At 35.8% G+C, this 26727-nt stretch overlaps 6 protein-coding genes across 7 annotated transcripts; 4 read left to right on the forward strand and 2 right to left on the reverse strand.

The window, feature by feature from the left end:
- Positions 1–773: 773 nt before the first annotated feature.
- LOC129791587 (insulin-like growth factor-binding protein complex acid labile subunit) lies at positions 774–3798 on the reverse strand. Its single transcript, XM_055829813.1, has 3 exons — positions 3782–3798; positions 2193–3680; positions 774–2118 (listed from the first exon to the last, which is right to left on the reverse strand). The coding sequence occupies exons 2-3, from the start codon at positions 3584–3586 to the stop codon at positions 1872–1874; spliced, it is 1641 nt and encodes a 546-aa protein (XP_055685788.1). The 5' UTR covers positions 3587–3680; positions 3782–3798; the 3' UTR covers positions 774–1871.
- Positions 3799–5469: 1671 nt separating this feature from the next.
- On the forward strand, positions 5470–7414 carry LOC129791588 (insulin-like growth factor-binding protein complex acid labile subunit). Its single transcript, XM_055829814.1, has 2 exons — positions 5470–6276; positions 6342–7414. The coding sequence occupies exons 1-2, from the start codon at positions 5650–5652 to the stop codon at positions 7314–7316; spliced, it is 1602 nt and encodes a 533-aa protein (XP_055685789.1). The 5' UTR covers positions 5470–5649; the 3' UTR covers positions 7317–7414.
- Positions 7415–7499: 85 nt separating this feature from the next.
- On the reverse strand, positions 7500–18455 carry LOC129791577 (probable arginine--tRNA ligase, cytoplasmic). Its single transcript, XM_055829799.1, has 7 exons — positions 18134–18455; positions 15026–15172; positions 14618–14952; positions 9491–10094; positions 8951–9421; positions 8564–8867; positions 7500–7671 (listed from the first exon to the last, which is right to left on the reverse strand). Exons 1-7 carry the CDS (start codon positions 18176–18178, stop codon positions 7562–7564), a joined length of 2016 nt encoding a protein of 671 aa, XP_055685774.1. The 5' UTR covers positions 18179–18455; the 3' UTR covers positions 7500–7561.
- Positions 11912–14599, forward strand: LOC129791624 (apolipoprotein D-like). Its single transcript, XM_055829863.1, has 2 exons — positions 11912–13050; positions 13999–14599. Exons 1-2 carry the CDS (start codon positions 12794–12796, stop codon positions 14468–14470), a joined length of 729 nt encoding a protein of 242 aa, XP_055685838.1. The 5' UTR covers positions 11912–12793; the 3' UTR covers positions 14471–14599.
- On the forward strand, positions 16739–18216 carry LOC129791616 (collagenase-like). The gene has a single exon (XM_055829854.1). The coding sequence runs from the start codon at positions 17084–17086 to the stop codon at positions 18047–18049; it is 966 nt and encodes a 321-aa protein (XP_055685829.1). The 5' UTR covers positions 16739–17083; the 3' UTR covers positions 18050–18216.
- Positions 18456–20234: 1779 nt separating the features above from the next.
- LOC129791649 (alpha-tocopherol transfer protein-like) lies at positions 20235–23791 on the forward strand. 2 transcript variants are annotated; one of them, XM_055829904.1, is made up of 2 exons: positions 20235–20861; positions 21884–22690. In XM_055829904.1, exons 1-2 carry the CDS (start codon positions 20571–20573, stop codon positions 22574–22576), a joined length of 984 nt encoding a protein of 327 aa, XP_055685879.1. In that variant the 5' UTR covers positions 20235–20570; the 3' UTR covers positions 22577–22690. The 2 variants fall into 2 exon arrangements, with proteins under 2 accessions (XP_055685879.1, XP_055685878.1); XM_055829903.1 differs by lacking the exon at positions 21884–22690 and adding an exon at positions 22916–23791 and having other exon boundaries at positions 20283–20861.
- Positions 23792–26727: the final 2936 nt, after the last annotated feature.

Here is a 26727-nt window from a genome sequence, read left to right on the forward strand (position 1 = left end):
ATTTTCTTTCTTAGAGAATTGAAACGATCCTCAATTTCTTCCATAAAATGCAAAACGTGTTGCTGAATTTTGGCAATCATACGTCCAACGTCGCCAAAAGGACGCTTCAACCCCCTGATGAATCCCTCAATGAGTTCCTTGGCGTGCTCCTGGGCACACGATAGACACTCAACGGTCACTTCGACATTCCTCAGGATGTTAACAACAGATCCCGAGAGTGTCATGATGAACACATAGCCCACAATGGCCGATCTGCCGCGTTTACTGATCAACGTTGGCATTAAAAGGATAATGAAGCACTTAAAGAGCCTCCGTCGAAGTGCAACAAAGGACGTGATGAAGAAGATGAAGCAATTCAGCCAGAATGGTGGATACCAACGGTAGAGAATTGTCTGATGCAAGAAAGCAGTGAAGATAAGGCTACAGGCGACTGTCCTTGCAGCTTCCTTGGCCTTTCTGTATTGCCTCCTTTTCTTCACTTCTTGGAGGAAATTTTTTAATTTTGTAAATAAAGACATTTTTTAGAAGATATTTGGAGATTATAATTTGAGATTCCTACGTTTCCTTGTTAGATTTTTTGCTGAATTATTTAAAAATAAAAAAAAAACAAGATCAATTAAGATTTTTTTATATCAAAAGTTTGAACATTTAAAAAATTAACGCAGAAAGAGATAACAATAAAATTATTTAATCTTTATGCATTATTTATTGAAAGAATTAAATAAATTATTAAGGAAGAGGCAAAATAAGAAAATTAATAAATGTTTATTTACTATTTTCGTTTTGCAATAGAAGTTAAATTCTTTTATTAGTTTATTTCTTCTAATCAGCAATATTATAATAACTAATTGTTGTTTTAAATTTTTAATCTTCCTCTGAAGAAAAAATTCCAAGGGGTATGTATCTGAATAAAAAATATTCAGAAAGATTCGGAATAATTTGAGAATAATTATTATAAAATAGAATTAGATAATTAAAGAAAAGAACAAATGCATTAAGAAGCCCAAATAGTGCAAAATTGCATAAAATCTTGAAAAATAAAGTAAAAGCATTAAAAATGCAATTACAACAAGCAAAATGAAGTTTAAATGCTTACTAAACGGAGTCTAAATGAATGAAATACGATTGGAGCGAATGAAATACGGTTTAAAAGAATAAATCGCAGTTTAAAGTAAGTTTTACTAAACTATATGATGAAAAATTCTAACTTCAAATTTTGATCTTAATTTCCTCTTAAAAAAACATTTTTACGAATTTTCTTTCAATCAGTTTGAAATAATTGAGGTGTTCTAGCCCATTGATGTAAAATTTATCGAATTTATCACAGTAAGTTCGATAGATTTTATATTGTTACGATTTAAAAAATAAAAAAACCTGGCAGCGAGGGCAGCGATTACCAGTTCTGTCCTTTGTTAAATGAACGTAAAATGCCATAAAATTTAATGAAACTCATTCCATTCTTTTTAAACATTTTAAACCTGAAAAAATACAAGAAAAGTTTTAAAAAGAAACTGAATAAGATTTTTAAAAAACATTCGGAATAAACTTGCGAATATATCGCCAGATAAACACCCCTTGAAAATTTTTAATCTTCAGAGTGCTCAAAGAATATAAAATTGGCTGCTTTTAAAAAAGTTTAATCAGACTTTATTTTCAGACATTTTTATAGATTTAAATTTAATCACTTTTAGAGAAAACAAAATTAACTGAAATTAAAAAAAAATCTCAACCAAAACTCTTAAATTCAGACTCATAAATTTACGATTTAGCCCCTAAAATTAAAATTTTGATTTATTTAATACCTACAAAAGGGAAAATTAAATGCAAAATGTATATATTGTTCTTCAGTTCTTCATTTTCTTAGCTCTGTGCTATTCTCCTCCTGTGTACGTTGTCCTTAAATACTGAAAGAGAGCTTCTTCGTATATTTTAACGACTTCCTTCTCACGCACTAAGGCAATATCGTGAACGCATCCTGAAATGACGGCAACACACACTGGACGCTTCCCGTTGTACTTCTCCTTGACGTAGTGAATGCCACGCATTGATGCCCAATTGAGGAAGCGATTGAGGCACACGCACTGCCACGGGTTGTCTTCCGCTGTTATTTTTGAGAGCCTACAAAAAGGACGCAAAGATTTTTTTTAAGGACCTTCTTTTAAAGGATTTTTTTTTCTAAAAAATCCCTCTACCTGGGAAAGGTATTCGTAGAGTTGGGAAAGTAGGAGATTCGATTGCTGTGCATGTAGAGCTCACTCAAGTCGAGTAAATTGTCAAAATGCGATCCTGAAAGGTACTCAATCCCATTGTTGTTGATGTGCAGGACGCGCAGACGACGGAGAGTCCGGAAAACATTCTCCTCGAAGAATTGCAAGCGATTGAAGTCGAGATTGAGAATTTCGAGGCTAATGAGCGTCCGGAAAGCATTTCCGTTAATTTGAACGAGTTGATTGTTCTTCAGCAGCAGCTTCTTGAGATTTGCTCCTGTCTTCCCGAAGATGTCTGACTTGATGGTGTCTAGGGCATTGTGCGTCAAGTCCAGGATCTCCAGCGAGGGGAGCGTTGCAAAGGCATTGCTGCGGATTTCATTGATACGATTGCCGGAGAGATTGAGATCCTTCAGCGCCGCCATGCCGAAGAAGGTGAAATCATCGAGTTCCGTGAGGGTATTTTGGGAGAGATCGAGATTCATGAGCAGCCCAAGTCCTTCGAAGGCATCCCGATGGATTGAATGAATGTGATTGCGACTGATGTCAATTTTAGCTATACGAGCATTGGCTAGGCCGTAGAAAGTGAAGGAGAGAAGCTCATTTATGGCGTTGTCGGATAAATTGATCTCCCTGAGGTTGGCCAAGCCCGTGAAGGTCTTCTCTCGGAGACTCGTTATAATATTTGCTGATAGATCAATGTACTCCAGTTCGGGCATTTTGAGGAATGCATTGGGGGTGAGTGTTGTGATGAGATTCTTCTTTGCCAGGAGCTTCTTGAGCGCCGGGATTGCCCCTAGTTCTCCGCGCGTTAGGCGATTGTAGCTCAAATCGAGGAATTCCAGACGACGCAGATCTTTGAATGAATCCAATTCAATGAGCTTAATCTCATTATTCTGCAGCCAGAGCCGCTGGAGTTTGGTCGTGTTGACAAAGTAGGATCTTGTAATTTCTGAGATCTTATTGCTGCTCGCATCGAGACGTTCGAGGAAGTTGAGACGCCCAAACCAGTTGGGTCCGAGATTCAATACCTTCGTCGATGAGATGTTGAGACGATTGAGATTGAGGTATTCCCGGAAGTAGGGTTCGCGGATGTCGAGTGTGCCACTATTGGATAAGTCGATGTCCTCAATGTTGATCAGGCTGTTCTTGGACAGCACCTCCCCCACCATTGAGAAGATCTCCGTGGGGGAATTGACAACAGTCACGCTCACCCATTCGGGCTGCAATTCCGCAAGAACCTCATCAATGGAGACAACATTCTGGCACTCAATGTACTTCATGATGCCCCCAATGAAGACAGGATGGCACTTTGTGTCGCCCCACACTCCACACACAACCAATGTCCAGGAAATACACAACGCCACAAACCACCGCATCTCACCACACTTGAACACTCTGCACGCCACTCAAGTACTGAATCACTTGGACGCTCTCTTCATGGCTGAACTTCCAAGGTGCAACACCTTAGAACTGGTTTCCATCCATTTGACCACCAACCATCGAACCTTCTCCCATTCCCACACACCTCACCGGATGCATCGCAAACCCACAACAATATGATTCATACACACCTTCTCATGCATCCCAATGCGCGATTCTCCAAAGGCGCGATTTAGAGATCAAGTTCAGGAGATTCTTGATTTTCCGGAATGTGCGGGCAGTGTGCAGCTAATACAACCAAAGCTAATCGACATGATGCACTTTTGCAATTTTAAATGCACCCCGAAGCACACAAGTAAATGGCAAAGTGGCATCAAAGCATCATTTATCATTGCACAATCTCGCGAAAGACAAGTTCTTCAATTTAATCCAGGTGCAATAGAAGAGAATTTCTGTGCAAAAGAACATTCTTCTGTCCACTTCTTATCTTTTTCATCTTCCACATCTTCGGGAAATTGTTTCTCTTATACATCTCTTTAAAAGGAATGTTCTTGCATAGATGCTTTACTATATATTTAAATCATTTAGATAAATTTTCTTATAGAATTATAAGAGTTTTAATAAAAAAAACAATATTTTCTAAGATTCTTTCAAAGAATATTTATTTCCTGCAACGTTTGAGATATTTCCTGATCATAAAGTTCTTCAGAGAAATTCTTTTCGAATGTTTGAACTTTGTCAGCTCAAAATTATATTTTTAATTTTTAAAATCCTAATAAAAATAGCTTTAGAATTAGTTCCCTGCCCTTCATGACATACAAAACGATTAGTTGGGAGAGAAAAACTTAGAATAAAAGCAGCAAGATTAAGGAAGAAACAAGGGGTGTTTATCTGCTCAGTATTTCGATTTACTTAACCGAATCATCCAAATATTGCCAAATAATCTGAATTTTCTTAACAAATAGTTTGAATTTTGATAATAATTTGAATCTCGTTAACGTATAATCTGAATCTTAACGAATAATCTGAAGATTTTCACTCACATAAACACCCTTTGGGAAAAAAATGGAAAGAAGAAAATTCATCGAAAACTTATCAACATTTTTTTTTAAATTTTTGCATCCGTAGCGATCACTTTTAGAACTTTTGATCTTAGACTGTTTAAGAGCTTTGATTTGAGCCCAATTTGATCAAAATCGGTTAAACCCTTATCGAGTTACGACCGTTTTTCAAAACCACAATACAAATTGTGGCGGCCATATTTGCTAAACGGCTTGACCGATTTTCGATCATGAGCTATCGTTGGAAATGTAATAATGTCCTTTACAACATACTGAATTTTCAAACTTGTAGGTATCATAGGCTCTAAGTTATAAGCAAAACTAAATTTAGGGAAGTTAAGGACCCTAATTCGTGTTCATACGATATTTGATCACAATCTGACGCCTTTTCCTAAACAGAAGATGTCAAAAAATATGACAAAGTAAAAAAAGAAGGCTTCAAAAGAAGCATCTGCTGTTGTGGGAAACATACAGAGAGGAAATCAAGAATTAAATCCGATCTATTTTCATCGAAGATCGTAAGGAAGATAAGCTTTAAAACCTCGATCTTAGACTAATTTTTATTGAATTTTCTCTCATTTAAAAAATCTTCCAAGACTCTTCGTATCATGAGACGCCTATTTCCTCTTACTTTGAGTCAACAAGTTCTCTCTATCAGGTCTGGGTTAATTTTGTTTTGTGGGGAAATCCCATATATGATCATATTGAAATGCGATCTTCTACTAAATTGTAAACTGACTCAATCGCAGAGAGCAGCAAGAATGCTACAAAAACACCGAAGGAAAAAAACTTTTATCATCAATACGGAGGTCAAGAGATCTTCCACATGGGTATCCAGCATTGCGCCTCGATCGCGATCACATAATTTTAAAGATCGTTCAAGGTAATTTCGCGCTTTAGAGCTTTTGTGTAAAATTGCTTGGCTCCCATTTGCGTGGCCACAACATTTCACGAGAGACTTTTTTTCTGCGAATTTTAATTTTAGTTTCAATGCAGTCATGACAGAAGTCGGGAATGTGCTGAAGATCGGTGTTTTCGGCTTGGCTATCCTTGCCGTTTTAGGTGATTTGTGTGAACCACAGGACGTTGAGAGTGTTGAGGTGATTTGCCGGAATGTGGATTCAATGGTGAAAGTATCGAAGGAATTGCAACCAACATGGAGGAAGGTGATCATTGTGAATGATCGTCAAAGTTCATTCACAAATGCCGAGCATGAATCACCGAATTTACGCTTCATTGAGTACCTGGATCTCTCCAAAGCCGGCGAACTTATTATCTCTGATCACGGATTTAGGGATTTCTACTCACTCAGAACACTCGACATTAGCAACACGGGTATCCCTGCACTCAAGAGCAATTGGTTTGAAAGAGAAAATCTCATTGCGAAACTCATTGCTTCGGGAAATTCCCTTCAAGAGCTACGAAAGGATAATGTGAAGATCCTTTCTAATGTTGTCAGCATGGATTTCAGTAGAAATGAAATAAATTCCGTGGAAAAGAATGCTTTTGCCACACTCCCGATGCTTGAACAGTTAAATTTTAACCTTAATCAACTTCCTGATTTGAATCTCGGAGAAATTCCTAATCTCAAATCTCTCACAGCCATGGATAATTCCCTGGATAAGGTAGGTTTCCTTTTGGATCCTTTCTGTGGAAAAGGATAACTAAAAGAGAAAATATTTTTTTTTAGCTAACAACTGGCGCATTGGGTCAAATGCCAATGCTTCAAACATTAAATGTTGCTCAGAATTTCATCAAAACCATCGATCCTCGATCCTTTGAGGGACTTACGTATCTCAGAGTTCTCAATCTATCCGGAAACAGCATTAAAACCATCTTCCCGGAAATCTTTATGGGACTCTCCCGCGTTAGACTGATGGAATTAGACTTGAGCAAGAATGACATTGAGAAGATTGAACCAAATGGATTTTCAGAGCTTAAGCTCCTTCGTTCCCTCAATATATCACAGAACTCACTAACTTCCCTCTCACCGGAGAACTTTGAGGGAATGCGCGGGCTACGGAAGCTCTTCCTCAATACCAACGACATCATGAATATTCAACCAAGAACATTCAGCACAATGCCTCTTCTGGAAATTCTCGAAATCTCCGACAATCACCTCCTAACGCTAAGTGAGGAAATGTTCAGAGAAGGACTTCCACGGCTACGGAAGCTAATGCTACAGCGAAATAACATTGCAACACTCCAACCGAGAACTTTTGAGCTCACCCCCAATCTGGACTACCTAAGTTTGGCACAGAATGAAATTGAGGAAATGCCACGAGAGGTTTTTGCGCCACTGAAAAAGCTAAAGAAGCTCCATTTGGCACACAATCACCTCGAGGAATTCCTGCCTGAGCATCTGAACCCTCTAGGACGCCTGGAATCACTCCTAATGGACTACAATCGGCTAACTTTTATTCCCAACATCGAAAATACCTTCCCAACGTTGCAGTACGTTTCCATTGAGGGAAATCCTTGGCAGTGTCCTTGCTTCAATCAGCTTGTCCAGTGGCTAGCTAATCGTCGCATAGAATACCGCAGAAAGACCCTCTTTGATGGACAACGTCCTGTTTGTGTTGTAACAGGAGTGGAATTTTGTGTTAAGAACATTACAATTGTACGAAAATACGGCATAATGGAGCAATTTGAGAAAGGACTGTGATAAAAGGATTTTCCTTTTAAAATTCATTTTTTGACATTTTCTCTTAAAGATTTCTCGAGAGTTTTGTTCGTTTTCATTAAATAAATTAAAAAAATAAATAGGCTGTAATGTTGAAGGAGTTTTCAGGATAATATCACGTGCCCACGTACCTTAAATCCCAATGAATCCTTAAAGAGAAATTACTTCAAAAAAGAACTTTATTTATTTTCTTCATGAAACTTCAAAGTTCTCTGTTCGTATTTTTTTTACATCTTGTGAACAACACTGAGTCCAAGGATGTGGAAGCACTTCTCCAGAATCCTGGCAGTTGCTTCTGCCAGGAGAACACGGCTGTGATTGATCTTAATAATCTCTCCTGGAAGGAATTAATTTTTTTTATTAAACACTGTTAAAAAAAAAACTTCCGTTAATTTAACTGAAAAAACTTCAAATATCTTCCATCTATTTTTTCTGTCAAAACTTTGGTCATTTTGACTTATTTAATTGGTGAAAGATGTTTAACAGATTTATTCAGTGAAAAGGTATTTTGATTAAATAATTTCGTGAAAGATATTTGACCATTTTATTCGGTGAAGAGATATTTTGATTAATTCAAATGGTGGAAGCACTTCGCTCAATATAAATTAACTTAATCATTCTTTTAATTTCACTAAAGTTCTTCTTGCTTTTAGACTAATTCAAGTTAGTAGTATTGGAAGAACTTTCGATAAAATGCAATTTGACTGATTCAATCTGTCAATATCTTCCATCAATGTACTTCAGTATTTTTGAATAATTTAAATATTTGAAGCATTTTGATTAAAATGCAAATTGACTGAATCACTTTTGATCTTTTGACAATTTAGATTAGCGTTTTATCCTAACACTGAATAACTTTAATTATTTTGACTGTTAATCTTCTGCTACATTGACTGATCTAATCTGCTATAGTATCCTTTCATAAAAAAACAAATCCTTACGTCAGAAAAGAAAATTTGTCAATTTAGTTTTTAAAAATAAAAAAAAGGATCAATATATTCCACTAAAGTGCCATTTCACTGATTACTTCAGTCATTTTCATCAAAGTTTTTATCCTTTCATTGAACCATTTTGTCAATTTGGCTCAAGAAATTAGTTAAAATAACTGAATTATTCAACTAAATCGCCTTTTCACTGATTCTTTGTGTTATTTTAACCAATTTTCTTTCAAGGGTGAAACACTATTAAAAAAATATTCGCAAAAAAGGCCAAAAAAAACTTCATCTTACCTGCTTTATTCTTTTCAATGCAGTAGCATTTGTCATAAAAGTCCGCAAAAGACGTTGCAATTTCATACGTGTAGTCACAGAGATGATTGAGTAGGAAGTCTTTGGAAACTTTGAGTAGAACATCTCCAAATCTGAGGAGAACTTTCGCCAAATTCCACTCTTTCTCATGCTCAAGGACAATTTCGGTGGATTTAATGAGATCCTGCGTCATGTTGAAGTGCTCCGCGCAATTCCTACCAATTGATTTAATTCGTGTGTACGCATAGAGGAGGTACACAGCTGTATTACCCTTATCATCCAGCATCTGTGTGTGGGCAAAAATTAACAATTTAAATGCAAAAAAATCACACGATTGGAATGATTTATCGTTAGAGGGAGCAAACAAACCTGATCGAATGAGAAGACGTAGTCACTGATACGATTGTGCGATAAATCAGCATACTTAATGCATCCATACGCAATGGATTCTTCGGCAATCTTCAGCTCCTCCGGCGTCAATTGCTCATGCCGTCCCTTTTCAATTAACTTATCCCGCGATCGCTGCAACCCCTCATCCAGTAGCTTCACCAACTTCACCGTATCCCCCGAGCGTGTCTTGAACTTCTTCCCATCCTCACCCAACACCACACCAAATCCAACATGATCCACTCGATGGAGCTCCCTGTTAATCACCCCGAGTCTCTCGGCGCACGCAAAGATCATTTGGAAGTGCGTCGCTTGACCGGAGTCTGTCACATAAATCAACCAATCGGCCTTCTCTTCCACAATTCTCTGCTTTATGGCCGCCATGTCGGATGTATCGTACGTATAGCCACCATCGGACTTGACGATCGTCAATGGGATCCCACGATCTCCATCCTTAAAAGGCCAAATTTTTAACCATTTTTACACCAAAAATTAAAACTTTTTAGAAAAATCTCAACCAACCAATTTATCTGAGCTCCACATAATCTTCCTTCCTTCATCCTCTTCTAGGAATTTCCCCTTCTCCAACTCATCGACAATTGCAATCATCCTCTTCTGATAGAAACTCTCCCCACGCTCAATGAGTCGCACCCCAAGACGATCGTAGATGATTTGAAACTCCTTCCGGGAGACATCGCAAATATCCTGCCATGCCTTTATGATCTCCTTCTCACCCGCCTGCAATTTCACAACACACGCATAGGCACGTGCCTTGAATGCCTCATCGCTATCAAAGCGTGCCTTTGACTCCTTGTAGAAAGCCTGAAGATCACTAATTGAGGGCGTTGTCTTCGTATAATCCGGGAATTTATCCTGCAAATGCGCAATTAGCATCCCAAATTGTGTCCCCCAGTCTCCAACGTGATTTATACGAAGGACATCGTGATTGAAGAACTCCAACAAACGACAAATTGACTCCCCAATGATGGTTGATCGCAAATGCCCCACATGCATCTCTTTTGCAATGTTTGGCGATGAGAAGTCCACAACAACTCGTTTGCGTTGCACACACGGTGCATGAACTCCATCCACCAGGATGCTCTTTATGAGACCCGCAACGCATTCCCTGCAGTCGGGGAAATTAATTTGCCACAGTGAGAGAGAAGAAAATAAATGATAAAGAATTGTACTTGAAATGTAATTGAAATTATTAAATGCTCCTCGCCACGATGGGGATGATCAATGATGATTGTTTTTGCATGTAAAGTTATTAAGGGGAGAGTGGGGCAAAGTGAACAATTCGTTGAGGCAAAAATTCTCTCAGAAGTAATTGTTTGAAAGAATAAATCATTAAGATTGGAATATTAAAATCATCTTTAATAAAAAAGAAAGAAAATAACTTAAGGAAAAAAAATTTTCTGGAAAATTTATGAAAATTTCGGTTTACGTGAGTTTTTAAAAATATTTTTTTAATGAATGTTTGACGTTTCTTTTCTATCGTTCGACAGCTCTTTTAGAACGTTTAACATTTCTCTTTGAAAGTTTGACATTTCTCTTCGAAAGCTTGACAATTTTTTTGACGTTTGACGTTCTTTTTCGAACGTTTCATGATTCTTTGCTAATACTTGGCAATTTTGTAACGTTCAACGTTCCCCTTCAAAAAAATTTGACGTTTGATTATTTAACTTTGATTGTTTGACTTTAATTTAAAACGTTTGTAGTACTTTACGAGTTTTTTTTAGTTTCAAGCTTTTTCCATCGTGTGACGTTTCTATTCAAACGTTTATCAATTCTTTGCTAATATTTGATGTGCTTTATAACTTTGACGTTTTCTTTCTAACGGTTGATATTTTTTTTCTATTTGTTTGACTTTCTTTTACAATGATTGGCGTTTTATATTTATTTATAAATCAATGTTTTTTCTAACGTTTAATTTTTTTTTCGAAGGTTTCAAAACTCTTTAATAATGGAGCTTATTCAGCGACCAAGAAACCCTTGAAATTCGCTTGAAATTAGAGTACAAAATTTAAAGATTTCAAATGTTTCTTAGTCGCAGAATAAGGCCCAATGTTTGATGTTTTCTATAAAGTTTGTCATTTTTTTCTAACGTTCAACGTTTTTTTTTTGTATTGTTGAATTGTCTTTTGAAGCTATTGATGTTTTTAGTTATAGTTTCAAGTATTTTTTTCTAATGTTTAACGTTTTCATTCGAACGTTCGACAATTCTTTGCAAATATTTGATATTTTTTGTAACGTTTGTCGTTCTTTTTCCAATATTTTATATTTCTCTTCTAACGTACGAAAATTCCTTTTAAATATTTGACGTTCCCTTTCTAACGTTCGACGTTTCTTTTCTATTTTTTTTTGGTTTCCTTCAAAACGATAAACGATTTTATTTTAGTTTCAGTTTTTTTCCAACGTTTGAAATTTCTTTTTTAACGTTTCATGGTTAAAATAAAAAAAACTATAAAAAAATCCTTTTTTAATGAAATAAATTTTTCTAAATTCTTTGTAAAATTCTTATTCTTTTTATTCTTTCATTTACGAATTCTTTGTAAAATAGTGGCTGTACGAATTAGATCTCACACGTTAGATATCTTCAATATCTCAACATGTAAGCAAAGAATTAAATACCTTCTTTTCCTTCTAATTTACTGCAAAAATATTCTTCAATTTAAAATAAACCAACAACAGGAGGGCCATGTTAGACATTCAATACTCACGCGCGGAATGTTTATATAAAGTTATTGCTCATCGAACAAATTACTTTTTGTCTTAAAATACAATTTCTGCAATAACTTCTTGGTGTGTACGTACATGCTATTGAGCCTGTAGAATGTAGGTACTTCATGTAGATAAATTATAGAATATTCTCTTGGTTTGTATTGCAATTTTCTTCCCTTCTTTCTCATCATACCGCAAACATTTATAGAGAACATATCATATTTTTCTTCCTTCGGACATATCCAATTTAGATATTTCACGGGATTTTATTTCATTTTACAAATCCCTCGTGGTTGCATATCGATGGGAAATAATTAAAATTCTCCCCCAGGGTCTCTTCTATCTGCATGCGTATGCACATTGCACACACATTGTACATCAGGGAATATTATGGAAGAAAATAAATATTACTTTGTCTATCTTTTGCACGAGGTGATGTTTGAATTTAAATAAAAGACAAAACACAAAGTGAAAAACTTTCCATCCGCGTGGGCATTCTCGTGTGTGCTGGATGGACGTGGATGTGGACACCTGCTGTGAGTAACCCTTTACCTATGCGGTGGAAAAATGTGGGAAAAGATGGTGCGCCTTTGGGAGGAAATTGAACTTTCTGTCGCACTTAACGGTGCTCTCACATAGTGCGCGAGGGGAATTTGTGATTTAAAAGTAAAAAATAATTATTATTAAATATTTGCGCAATTCTGACATGTGATAATTCAACAAATGGAATCCAGACAAACAACACTATTCCGCGCGCGCGGGGGCACGATGCGATGGAACCAACGACATATCTTCCCAAGCCACCCACACAACCACGGCCCAGGTGGGAGAGGAAGGTAAAAATGAAGATGGGTCGCTCGCTTCTCCATCCCGAAGAGGTTATTTGCACTTTATCGTGCACCTCTTGTAAGGTAGAATATACCGTTAAAGCATTCTCAGCCCGTTGGGGTATAAAAGAACACGCAAGTTCTCATCGCGAGTTCAGTTCTTGTCTATTTCACCACCAAAGTGGTTGGGCAGTAGAAGAAGTTCGCTCTCTTTCTCCATCACAAAACACAAATAATTTAAAATTTAAACAACAACAAAAAAAACCCGCACGAGATGCGTTACGGAGTCTTTCTTTCTGTGATTTGTTTGCTTGTCCTTTGGGACACGGCAACAGGGCAATTCCCATCATTTGGACGATGCCCCGACTACGCACCTGTCGTTGATTTCGACAAGGAGCGCTTCCTTGGGATGTGGTACGAGCAGGAGCGCTACTTCACCCTCACGGATTTGGCCTCAAAATGCACATCCGTCCACTACGAGAGACGAGCCGACAACAAACTCTACGCCAATAATGGTCAAGTCAACTTATTGTGAGTAGAATCCTTTTTATTTCTTCTCAAATCTTTCAATTATTTCCCCCAATTATGCGCGAATTTAACCCAAAAGTGATTTAATATTTATTTTTCGTTTTCTTATTTTATTAAATTAATTCCTTTTTTTCAAATGTGATTTTCGTGAGTGATTTAGAAAAACTTTTCAATAAAAAATATTAATTTCAAAGTCCTGATGAAGGGGCTAAATTGATCCGAATGGCTGTAAAGAATTTTTCTTTTCAAACCAATAATAATTAGCAATTAAAAAGTTTCTTTTATCTAAAAACAAATGATTAAGATAATAAAATATTCGGAATTTAACATTAAAAATATAAAAAAATATAAAATTCAAAAGGAGTTTATTCATTTTAGTGTTGTCAAGATTTTTTTTGTGGAAAGAAAAAAAATCTTTAATAAAAAGGATTATTGTTAATTTTTATTAATTTCTCTTTAATATAATTTTCATTCATTCGTTCATTTTCATTTCAATTTAAATTCAGGAGAAAAATCAATTTAATTTCATGAAATAATTATTTCTTTTCACGAATACTTCATTTAAAATAATTTTTCTCGTGAATTTTTCATAAAAATTATTAATCTAAATTCTTAAGTTCGTTTTGGGAAGTTTAAACCATTACGATTGACTAAAAATCACATAAGAATGTTTTAACCCCAAATGTGAATCATTTTGCCCCTTTTAATCTCAATTTTCTCATTTTTTTTAATCTTAGAAAATTGTTTTTACTTCCGTATTTGCATTTTTTCCTGTAAAATCTCTTTGCGACCATGAAAAAAATTCTTCTGGCCAAATGCAGAATTTCCTGACTAAAATCTTAATTTTCTGCTCAAAAGATTTAATTCGTCTTTTAAGAAACTTCAAAAAAATTCCCTACAAAGGAGCTACAATCGAGTGAAAATTCCCAATAATTTCCTTTCTATTTGCAGCACAAACGTTCAGAGAATCGTCTCTGGACCAATGACCCTCTTTGGGCGCGGCACAACAGGAAGGTTCAGCGTCCGCTATACAAACACACCAATAGCCTACGAAACAACCTACAGTGTACTCGATACTGACTACGATGGCTTCGCCGTTCTCTACTCCTGCAGCTCCGTCATCCCGTTCGGGCATACAGACTTTGTCTGGCTCATGACACGTGATCGTCTACCGGCTGGGGATGTACTACAACGTGCCTATGGCACACTGGACAAGTACAAGATTTCACGCACATTCTTCGTGAATACCGATCAGAAGGATTGCGAAGCCGTGGCCCCTGCAATTGAGGCGTACGATCCCACCGAGCCAGCACAGCGGAGTGAGGCAATTGAGCCAGAAGAGCCCAAACCCGCGGATGAGCTGAGAAAGGAGGAGGCACCACCCAAAGTGGAGGAGCCCGAGGAGAAGAATGCCACCGACTGAGCAAATTGCAACAACAAAAAAACAAACTAAAATAATCTCCCACTGAAGACAATTCTTTCATTTCTTTTTGTCTATCTTGCAAATGAATAAAAAAAAAACTCACGAAGAGTTCATGAAAAAAAAAAGAAACAGAAACTTTGAACTTACCTCTTTAGGAAGATATTTATGAAGCCCCCACCGGCAATTTCAAACTTCTCCACAATGTCACTCTTTTGCACCTCCCGCATCACATCCGCAGCAATATCCCGCGGATTCTTCCCGATGCCGCGATCTTTGAAGATTTTTGCAATAGTCATGGCACTATTGAACTGATAATCGCCGAATTTAGCATTATTCGTTGCCGCGAGCGTGACAAGGTGGACAAATTCCCCGTCATAGAGACGCGTCAGGGCGTCCCTGAAGATGTCAGTGAGATGATTAAGTATCGAGAACTGACTATTGACCTCAAACACTGCAGCTGTTGCCTTGTACTCTGCAATTGCCTGCAATCACAAGAATTAAAAGAATTTCTCACTCTCCTTTTGCGCGCAAATTCAATGCAGCACCACCTCTCACCTTATTGAGTATGTGGAGACGATGCTTGAGGCTTTGATTCTCCGCCATGAGCTTCGTGAGCTCCTCATCGTCGTACTCCATACCATTTGAGGTACCGACATCGCTCATTGATCGTATTTCATTCTCCAAGTCCATTGCCATGTCGTTCTGTGTATAGGAAAAAGACACAAACTCCCTATTTTAGAGCATTTATTTCGAGTATCTTTACACGAAGAATCTCAAATGAAGCTTCAAACGATTCAACGATAAGATATGAAAAATTCGCAAATTGTGATTTTATTTTAAGACTCAATGAGCTTCAATGATGACGAAAAGAAGCAAAAATCAAAAGTTATCGCAATGATGATTGGTAGAGAGATTAAAGATTTACCCTTCCGGTACAAATAATCATGAAGAAAATGGTAAATCAGTGGACTTTCATCGTTGAACACTGTTCAAACGTAAAGACTTTTGGGTGAAATTCACAACTATAAGCCAGACCTAGACTATTCCTTAAGTCAGTTGCAGGTGAATGATATTTTGGATTTAGCCCAAATGTAGTCTGATCTAACTTTGGAAAACTTTTTTTTTTTTTTTTTATTTTAAAGCTTTACGGCCCCAGCCTTTTCAAGCCACAAGGCCTTTGGAAAACTTAAGGCTGGACTAAAAAAAACTAAAGTTTGGTTGAAAAATGAGGCCTAAGTTGAAAAATTGTAGCCTGGTTCAAGAAAATTCTAATCTAGATTAGAAAATTCAGGGCTAATTAAGAAAATTTAGGGATAACTTAAAAAGTAAAGCCTGATCTAGGAAAACTTATAAGTTTAGCATAAAAAATTAGGCGAAGTTTAAAAAAAAACTTAATTTAAAAAGCTTATCCAAAAAAAATTGAGGCCTGGCTGTCTTTAGCTTAAGTTGTCTTAAGCTAAAGACTAACTTTAAAAAAAATTGAAGCATGACTTATGAAAACTTAGACCTAGCCTAAAAAACTTCGTCATTTAAAAAAAAAAACTTAGGCATTAGGCATAGCTTAAACATTAAAGTCGGGTTTAAAAAATCTTATATCTAGGCTAAAAAAAAACTTAGGATTAATTAAGATATTTTTGGGATAACTTAAAAACTAAATACTGATCTTGGAAAATTTAGGTTTAGCCTAATTAAAAGTCTGACTTATGAAAACTTTGGTTCAGCCTAAAAAACTTTGGTTTCATTAAAGAAAAACTTAGGGATTAAAGTATGGTTTAAGAAAACTTAAATCAGCCTAGAAAATTAGGCCTAACTTAAATAAGTTTAGCCTAACTTGAAAAACTGAGGCCTGATTTAGGAAAACTTAAAGACTGATGTAAGAAACTTAAGCCAGACTTATAAAATTAGGCTTAAGAATGTCTTTTCTGTGCAAAAGAATCCAATAAAAATTTATAAAGGAGGAATTGAAATAAAATTGATATTCTAATAAAAATATTTTAAAGAATTAAAGTCACGTAAAGAGCGAAGTATCTGGGAAATGGAAGCCTTTCTTTTGGAGCTTTTTAAGCTTCTAATTAAGCACATTTGAAGGTAGATTAAAAGCTTATAAAACAGATCATAAGTTAACCGTTTTTGTGGAAATAATAAAAACTTTTTCTTTTCGTAAAATAAATATTTATTAATAAATAATTAAATAATAAAATTACAAAAGAAAAGGAAAATTCCCTTAAACAAGAAATCAGCAATGACTATCAATTACTTTTCGGGGATTCTGAAATATTCGCCTGACGCAGCAGAGTTGGGTATCCACCGTGAGATCCCCACTGATAGCCCAGAAGCCAAGAGAAGTAATCAAATTCATATTAGGTTGATTAGAAAGCGCCAGGTGTTGGGAGAGGCGTGTAGGAAATTCCCGATAGGAGCTTGATGGGTGACTCAGAGAAATTTGCGTCTTCCGCGGAGTTAGGGCTCTAGCTTGCATAACACCACGATAAGATCAGAGACAATCAGTGTGCGGAGTTCCTTATCGGAGAGGACTTAAGGTTTTTTTGTGGGATATAAAAGCGCCAGAACTTCGGAGAAATCCAGAAGATCTCTTATTTTTCTTGCGAAACAATGAAGTTTTTTGTGATTTTGTGTCTCGCTGTGGTGGCCCTTGGTGCTGATTTCGAAGCACCCCAGACCATTCCGGAGGATATTATTGTGGATGCCGTACAACCAGAGGTTCCGGAAGTGATTGCAACAACAATAAACTGGGACCATGTACTTCCAGTGTGGAATGCTCCGACTTTCTTCGATTGGTTCCCCATTCTCAGGCGTATCCTCACGCGGGATCGTGATTCCGAGTGGAATGGATACATTTTGGGTGGAAGTATTGCTCAGCCGGGACAATTCCCTGAAACTGTAGCGCTCCTGTTTCATCTGCCCATGGCTCATGCCTTCTGCGGCGGGACTCTGCTGTCTGACAAGTGGGTGCTGACTTCTGCTCACTGTGGAGGACTCTCAAATACGGGAATTGCAATCCTCGGGGCGCATGAAGTGCAGAATAACATGGAATTCGGACAGGTGAGGATGACCTTCCAGAACATTGTGAGGCATCCACACTTTAATCCCACCAGCTTCGCGAATGACATCTCCCTGGTTGAATTGGATCATCCAGTGGGCTTCACATGGCGTGTGGCACCTGCTCGTCTGCCCACTGTTCGAAATGCAAATTCCAATTGGTTCAACCAACGAACCTTGGTCAGTGGATGGGGCAGCAGGAAAGACACCATTTCCACGCAGCATCGCTACATTCGCGCCCAGGTGCTCCCACGCCTCACGTGCACCGTCAGCTACCCCGGAATGTTCCACCAGACCTCCCTGTGCACACCCGGAAACGAACGATCTCCCTGCCAAGGGGATTCCGGAGCTGGGCTCTCAATCATCGAAGCTGACGGTGCAAAGACAACAATTGGCGTTCTCTCCTTCGGCAGTGGACTGGGATGCTTCTCAGGCAGACCAGCAGTCTACACCAATGTTGCCCCCTACCTCATGTGGATCAGGGACGTGGCAAATATCACAATTCGCGAAAATTTCTAAACAAACCTCCTCCGCGCAGGAAGTAAACAAACTCGCCGGGAAGTTCATTTAACCCAAAATTAACACGAAAAATCATCAACTCACCATCTCCTGGAGTTTGCTGAACAATTCCACATTCCTCTCGCACATTTTGCAGTGAAATAAATAAAGTTTTAGCACGAAAAAAATGCAAAATTCAATCTGATGTAATTTTTGTCACTTTCACGTGGACGGCAAGTAAACTTCGCTCCTTGCTTGTAGTAGTGAACAATCTCACACAAAGAACACAAAAAGCAATGCTGAAAAAACTTTTTTAGGTTATTTTCGGCTAGAAAAGTGTTTTGGAATACCTGAAGGAAAGGTAAGAAATGAGATTTGGCACAAATGAAAATTTTTTTCAAGCAATTTCATGAAAAACTTTAAAGCAAAAAATTAAAGAATTTCTTTTCCCGCGAAAAAATTCGAATTTTTGGAGATGGATGAGAAAAGTTCCAATGAGCGAGATATGTCTTAGGAGAGTCCAGCGGAAATTCTGCGGCTAAAGCTTGCAAGCAACTTCACGTTGAACTTTTGAATTTTTGTGAATGGACCGATTAACCGTTTCGTTAACTGTTCTAGTTTTTAGGAATTTTCACGCGTTTTCCGCTAAATTTTCCAAGGAAAATTGAGAAGAAGTAAAAAATTCAGCTCATTGTACCAAAGATTCTTTAAATCAATCAATCAGTTATTTTTTCTGCTTGAAAAATCTCAAAACTTTGTGACTTCTGTCTTCAGGAGCTACCCGACAATAAGAAAACCCCGAAAGTTTGCACGGAAAATTTGGAAAATTCTACAGCATTTCATAATGTTTACGGTGAGGCTTTGAGAGGCTTGACTTTCCTCATGATCGATTAAACGGTTTTGGAAAAAATAAAGAAATAAAAATATCGACTTTCTTTGTTATATTTCAGAAGAAAAACTTCTTAATTTGCTATAATATAGCTAAATTAAAAATGTAATTTCACTCTTGACTGAATTATTTCCCCCAACTGCCCATTTTCCTCTATTAGCTGTTTCTTTTTGCTAAGTATATTTTTATACCTAATTAATTTACATGTTTAATTGAACTTTAATTCCGCAAAGAATTCTCAGAATTACTTTAACTTTTTCCGCCTTTTCCGCGAAATATTTAATCACTATTTTGCCATAGTGTTTAGCAGGTTTTAATATAGAAGTAAGAAAATGGTAAATTATTGCAAAAAATTTATTATTTTTTTTAGTAATTAGGATTTCTGTTCAATGCACCCCAACTTTTCTTCGAGGTTAGCGTACAGGGTGTATCACAGGGATTTGGCCAAGGAAGGTGTTTATGCGTCTTTTAATTAAGTATAGGCTTTTCTTTAGGGGTCAAAACTAATTATTTTCATGCTAAAACACGAAAAAAGGAAAAGGAATTTTCAAAAAATATATAAACGTTTGGAAAAAATGACAAAGTTTTTAAAAAAAAAAAAAGTCAAACGTTAAAAAGAATTGCCAAAGGTTAGAAGAAAATGAAACCAAACATTCGAAAAGAAAGGTCAATCATGTAAAAACCGGTAAAACTAAAAAAAAAGAACGTCAGACGTTAAAACAATAACGAAAATGTTAGAAAAAATATTAAAACTAAAAAAATAAATATTAAAAGTTTCAAAGGATTGTCAAAACGTTAAAATTAAACATTAAAAAAATTTCAAACGTTTGTAAAAAAATGTCAAGTCTTTCTTTAATTAATTTTCAATTCAATTCTAAATCAATTTTAATTAATTTTGAATAGATTTCTGGATACATTAGATAAAAAGAAAATCTTTTTCTTCTGTTTTAGAGGTAAATGAGCTAAATTCTACAATATTTCCCATATTAATTTTAGGAAAATTTCAAATCAAAATTCTAAACAGATTTCACCGCAATTAACCTTTAATCGTGACTTAAAATAAGTCATAAAATATCTCAGCTTGTGTAGCAAATAAATAAGTTGATTGTAGAAAAAAAATACATAGAAAAAATTAATTTAACTGCATCACCCTGTAATTTTATATATATACATATTTTATTTAAAATCCTCTAAATGGTGATAAAAATAAAATGAATAAAATGTCTCGACTGTGGAGAGTCTGTGGGGCATGAGGGGACAAGACTTCTTTCCCCTCTATTTGCTGTTAAAATCATATTACAATGTTCTTGCACTGAAATTTTACCTTGTGGACTAAACAATAACAATTAATGGGCACTGTAATGGTACATGTGCCTCTGATTAGTGGGTTTCTGCTCATTTTTTTTGTCGCAATATCTCCGTATAAAGAAATTGTATACACTTGCCTCATTTCATGAGCTTTTTTTTGTCCTCATCGTGCAATTGCCAGAGATTTGTCGGCACCAGACGGCAATTTTTGGAGCTATTATAGTTGGTCATTTTATCTTGGCAGTGCCCAGTTGTGTGTCGTCTGTGGTGCGTTAAGTATATCGATTGAATTTTGCGGGATCGTTCGTTGAGAAAAAATAAATCAATTTAAAAATTAACTAAAAAATGACTAAAGTGGTCAAAGTAAATGACTCGAGATTCCTTTCTGGGATCACGGAGATCCCTTCGTTGAAAATTGGGAATTATGAGTTCATTTTCGAGGCAGAATTGAGTGATCAAGCCCGCCGAGTTGCTGAACGTGAACTCCGTGAAACGCCTGAGCGGAAAAAGGAAGCCATAGCCGAGCTAAGGCGTCTCCTGGACCAAGAAAAGGATCTCACCTATCCCGATAATGAATTTTGGCTCGTGAAATTCCTGCGAAAGTGCAAATATTATCCCGAAAGTGCTCTTGAAATGGTGAGACAACTTTTTTTAAAAATTAATTTCTTGCATGCGATGTTGTGGTGGTTCGGTCTTAGAGAAAACTTGAAATGCAACATTTTGCGATGGATTTAAACGTTGAGCAACAAAAATGAAAGTGAAGATAATTTTGGTTGATTTTTTTAAGTGAATTTTTGCTGTTTTTTTAATGATGGATTAAATGCTCGATGTTTGCTGTGAAGCTACATAAAGTTTAAGATTTCTTTTGCACGAGAATATGAAAATTTAATTGAAAGCTCTTGAACTTTTCGTAATGAAGAGTATTTTGTGAAAAAGAAAATGTGTGAAAAATTAAGCTAAAAATGAAATAAAAAACATTAAAGAACATTTAAACTTGGATTCATAAAATTAATGAGTAACATTTTAAAAACTAAAAAGATGAGAAGAAAATAATTTGGACCGAGTGTGGTTTATTTCCTTAAGAAAATTTGCTTTAAACGACATAATATATTTTTTTAAATAGTTTTTTTTTAGTTCACACTATTTGTGCAAAAATTATTATAAATTTTGTTGTACAGAGTTTAAAAGAATGTTTAAGAAATCTCTTGCTTGAGAGTCTTTAGAGTAAAGGGGTCAATTATGTTGAAAATCTTTTCCTTTTTTTCCTACAATTCGTCAGTTAAAAGTTTTTTGGTGTTTTGTGCAAAATCATTTATTATTTTTACGGTTTGTTTCTTATTTCAACTTGAGTTTTTTTTAAGACTTTTTTGACTGTTTTCAGGAACAATAAATTCATTATTTTTTTACGGGACAGAAACAGAATCCCGATTTTTCACAGAATCGATCCCTAAAGTCTCAATTTTCGCAAAAATGTGATGAAATGGAAATTAATTTATAAAAAAAAACTTATAATTTATTTCTAAATCCTTTTGAAATTAGAAATGTTCTCTAATGAAAATAAAATGTCTGTTCAACAAAATTAATTTTCTGTTTAAAAGTATTTTCTCTTTAAATCCTCGTATATGTTGCATGTCTTTGAATAAAAAATTTTCTTCCAGATCAAGAAATACTACGGATTAAAGGCAGAATATCCAGATTATTTTCAAAGTTGCAAACTTAATTATCTTGTGGATTTTATGAAGGCGGGATTGGGTATATCGATAAATCGTCGTGATCACAAGGGCCGTCGTATCCTTATTGGGTGTGTTAATAGGAACATTGAAAAAATGCAAAGTTCTTATGGTTTCAAGGACCTTATTTATGCAACATACCTGCTTTTTGAGATCCTCTGTACGGAACCGGATACGCAAGTAAATGGCGTTGTGGGGATTGTTGATCTTAAAGAGCTTTCGTGGAAACTCCTGAAGCCACTAACTCCATCAATAATTCAATTTCTCATAAGATATGGGCAACATTGCAATCCTCTTCGTCTCAAGGGACTCCATGTGCTCAATGAATCCTCTATCATTGATGCCACGTACACAATTGCTAAGAATTTCCTCACTGAAAAGCTCCGCAAGAGAATCTACTTCCATGGAAATGATCTTCAATCTCTGCATGAATATATCCCTCCTAGTTGCCTGCCAAAAATCTACGGGGGAACCATTGATGTTGATCTTCATGAATGGGCTCAGATTGATGATCTTGAAGAACAATTAACACCCATTATGAATATATTTCACAAAGAAATTACAGCAATTAACGCTTATGGATATGGAAAAGGGAATTTTATTGAGACCACGCACTTCTGATGATTTCTTTTGGCAGTTTATTCAAAGTTCTGAATTACTTTTAGCAATCAATTTAGCAAGAAATGATTTTTAATTGAAGAATCAGTGTAGAATGAATACAGTTTTTATCAAAGACTTAACGTTTTTCAATTCAGTTAAATTCTTCTCCTTGAATTCTTTTTTTCTTAAGAAGTTCAATTCGTATTTAATGAGAAAAATCTGAAAAATATTAAAAGAGACAGACTTTATATTCTTTTAATTTTTTGCTCTCTCCCATAAACTAAATTAATAACTTAATAACTCTAAAAAAAAACGTTAAATTATTATGTGTTAAAATTTTTTTTTTGAATTATCTTTCAGATTAAGAAATATTACGATATTAAAGTGAAACATCCGGAATACTTCTACAACTTCAACATCAACTACTACGTGGGCATTGCGAATATGAAGATGGGAATGGTGTCCCCGCGTCGTGATCACAAAGGACGCCGTGTTCTCATTGGACGCATAATGAAGGACTTTGATCTGGAAGCCTACTCCATTGAGGAACTCTTTAAGGGTGCAAATGCCGGAATGGAGGTTGTTAGCACGGAGCCCGATACTCAAGTCAATGGCATTGTCGGGATTATTGATCTTCAGGAGCTCTCACTGAAGCACCTCAAACCACTGAGCCCATCACTCATTCGCTTTGCAATAAAATTCAGTCAGGATTGCGTCCCGTTGCGCATCAAGGGTATCCACGTGCTCAATGAATCCTCCATCATTGATGCCACCTACACAATCATCAAGAATTTCCTCAGTGAAAAGCTACGCAACCGCATCTACTTCCATGGAAATGACTACCAGTCTCTGCATGAATTTGTCCCACCCAATTGCCTGCCAAAGATTTACGGAGGAACCATTGATATTGATCCAAATCAACTTCCCTCCGTTGAGGAGCTTCTTGATCAATTTTCCGATTTTGTCTCCATGTGCGAGAAGGAGCTTGAGATAATTCAATCCTACGGCTACAAGAGGCAGGATGTAGAAGATGATTTAATAGAAAACACCCCCCTTTGAAAGTTTCATTTGTAAAATTCTCTTTCTGCAAAATACTTTATTTTCTTTCTTGTGGTTTACGGAAATTCGTGTGATATTATATACAACAAAGTATTATTCCCTTAGCAGTTTAAGTGCACACCCCCAACTATGTATGCGATGAATATGTTTGGTAAATAAATAATTCTCATTGTGAAACTGAGTGGAAATTTATTATCACGAAATAATTGATGGGTTTAGTCGTGTGAATGGAATGTAATACAAAACTCAACATGCAAAAAAATGCATCATGTTGCAGCAGGGAGTAGCATACTCCATCCTCGATACATATTGTGGATTGTATGGTGTTGTTGAGCTTTCATTTTATTTGTTTGCAGGCGTTACAAAAAAATCAAACAGAATTTTGTGCTTAAAATGGAATGTTTCTAAAAGCTATTGACAAATATGGGGGTGAATAGGATCTGTTTTATTTCAATGTTTAAAATGTGTCTTCCAGGAAGGTAAAGAATCTACAGATCAGTGCCTAAAATAATGTAAAGGGAGTTGGAAGAAAAATTAGCAAATAATTTCTAATGCGGATTTTATTGTTGGGAAGTATCAGAAAGGAAGCAAAAATGGAAAAGCATAACCTTTTTACGCTAACTAGCGACGTTTCGCCAATATTTAGCAATTACTAACAATTAAACTATTGCCCAAACGTCGCTAGTTAGCGTAAAATGTTGCGCTTTTTCATTTTGGCTGCATTTCCAAAATTTCCCAACGACGTTTGAGTAGCCGTTAAAGAATTCCTTTTTAACCCTTTCACGTTTTTTGGGTCATACGTTGACCCAAACATGAAACATTTTATTTTCCCATTTTTTATGAATACAATTGTTTTTTTTAGTAAGAAATACATGAAATACACGCAGAAGAAGTAGAAGAAGACGTTTTTCCTGAAAAATACTCTCTGAGTTTGTTTATAAAATAAATATCGGGATAAAAGAGCGCATGTTTCAATGTTTTTATGTTTCACGTTGGAAGCGAAAGGGTTAAATATTTTATTTTCTTTGGATTCTGTTTTTTTTTACCTATAATATGGTTGATCTAAAGCAGACGCAACTTCTATTTGAAAGTGACCTGACTGTTATCTAATGGAGACGCGATTTATAATTAAAAAAGACGCGACTATCTAAAGGAGACGCGCCTTTTGTCTAAATTAGAAGCAACAAAAATTAGTATTTTTATGATGAAAACTCTAAGAAAATTCTTTTCATTTAACATAAAAATCGCTTTATGATATTTTTGCGTCTACTTTTAGTAAAAGTTTCTTCTACTTTAGACATTTCTTAAGTGTAGTAATTAATTTTTTTTAGTTTAAAATTTGTTTAAGTCTTCAATTTTAAACAAAATTTATTTTTTTAATTGTTCTTATTTTCTTTCAAAATCATATTCATTAAAAGAATCTTTCTGAGAGAAATTTATAAGGCTAATTCACTCGCATCCCAGCAAACTTTTAATTTAGACATTTTTTCGTGCAACAACAATTTAATTTAATTTATTTTAATTGAATCTAATAAATTCTTGACACTTAAACATTTTCTTTTTTAAGTGAAATCTCGCAAAAATAAATGATCTAATTAAAATATCTAGAAAATAATGCTATATAATAAAGAAAAGCGTGGAGTTTTTCCAACAGACCACAAAGTACGAGAAGGAAAAATTCACCAAGAATAATCGTGTTAGCTCTTTTTCTGATGAAGCTTTCAATGCAAAAAGCTCCCTGGCTCAGAAGAAATTCGGTGTGACCTCTTTTCTCGTGAATTTTCAAACAAATAAAATTCGTTCATCATCTTTCTCTTACTTACAAACTGCCCCCTTCCCCCCTACGGACTAAAATGTAACGTAAACAGGACCACCCAAAAGCTGCGAGACACATTGAAAAATAGTGGAAAATAGAGCGTCGTTGTTTTGTTGGAAAGCTCTACACACTTTAGGCGAGCAACGCGAAAATGGTGGCAGAAATATGAGTGACCGCACAAAGTAATTTATGGGTGTATATCATGAAGGAGAGAGTGGAAAAAATCACGAGTAAAACTTAAGGAGAAACAGTCAAGAGCAGCATTTTACCACTCCCTCTGCGTTTTCCCGCATTTTCATCGTCATCTCCATACCACACCGTGTGAGGGAGAGCTTAGCTAAAACATATAAAATACCCCAACTTTGAGGTCCGTAGACTTTACATATTTTTGTTAAATTGGGAGAAAAATAATTGCTAAATAGCGTGCATGATACGTTTCTTTTTTCAGCACAGGCTGGACATTTTTTTTTCCTTGTGCTTTTAGCTAGTAGTTGTGATTGAAGGGGGTGGACTTTTTTCTTCAATATGTAAACTCTCTGTGTGGGTTGAATGGTTGGCAAAGCTTTTTGTTGATGTTGAAAGTTTACAAGAAAATTGGGGGGAAAAATTGTGAAAAATTGAAAATCTCAAAAGCAGATTTAACAATTTTAGAGTTTTAATATGAAGAGAAAAACAATGGAATTTGACATTATTCCATACAGTGACCCAACAATAAATTATTCAAATTTATCAAGCGGAAGAAGAGCGCAACAGAGGCCCACTTAAAATTGCATGATTTCCCTCCCAACTACATCTCTTTGAATGTGAGAGTACTTTAAAAAATTATACTTTAATCGCAAAGAGTGGCTATTTTGTCTGTTTTGAAAGTAAAATTTCATATAAATGAGTTTGCAAATTTATTTAAAAGTGTGGTAGGGATGTTATGTATTTAAATTACACGGTTTATCTTACATTATTTACCATGATGTGCTATGAGGAATGATTTTGGTAACAAATTATTCACGAACGGACAAACCATTGTAAATGAGCTTTTACCAACTTACAGGTATGTTGTATTAACTACATAATATAGTAATAAAAATATTCGAAAATTCCACCTGAGCGATTTATGTATTGTGGAAAATGTACAAACATACCTACATAGAGGAGGATCCTTCGAAAGTTGGAGGGTTCACTGTTGCTTTTGTATTGGGGGGGCCTCAAGTGGGGCGAGGGAAATGTACATCCAAGCAAAACTTTCACAACTTGTTACATTGTGTTCGCCACTATTCTATTATTTATAAATTCAGAAGGGAGA

The sequence above is a fragment of the Lutzomyia longipalpis genome, chromosome 3 (genome assembly GCF_024334085.1).
Source record: "Lutzomyia longipalpis isolate SR_M1_2022 chromosome 3, ASM2433408v1".
Lineage (NCBI taxonomy): Eukaryota > Metazoa > Arthropoda > Insecta > Diptera > Psychodidae > Lutzomyia > Lutzomyia longipalpis.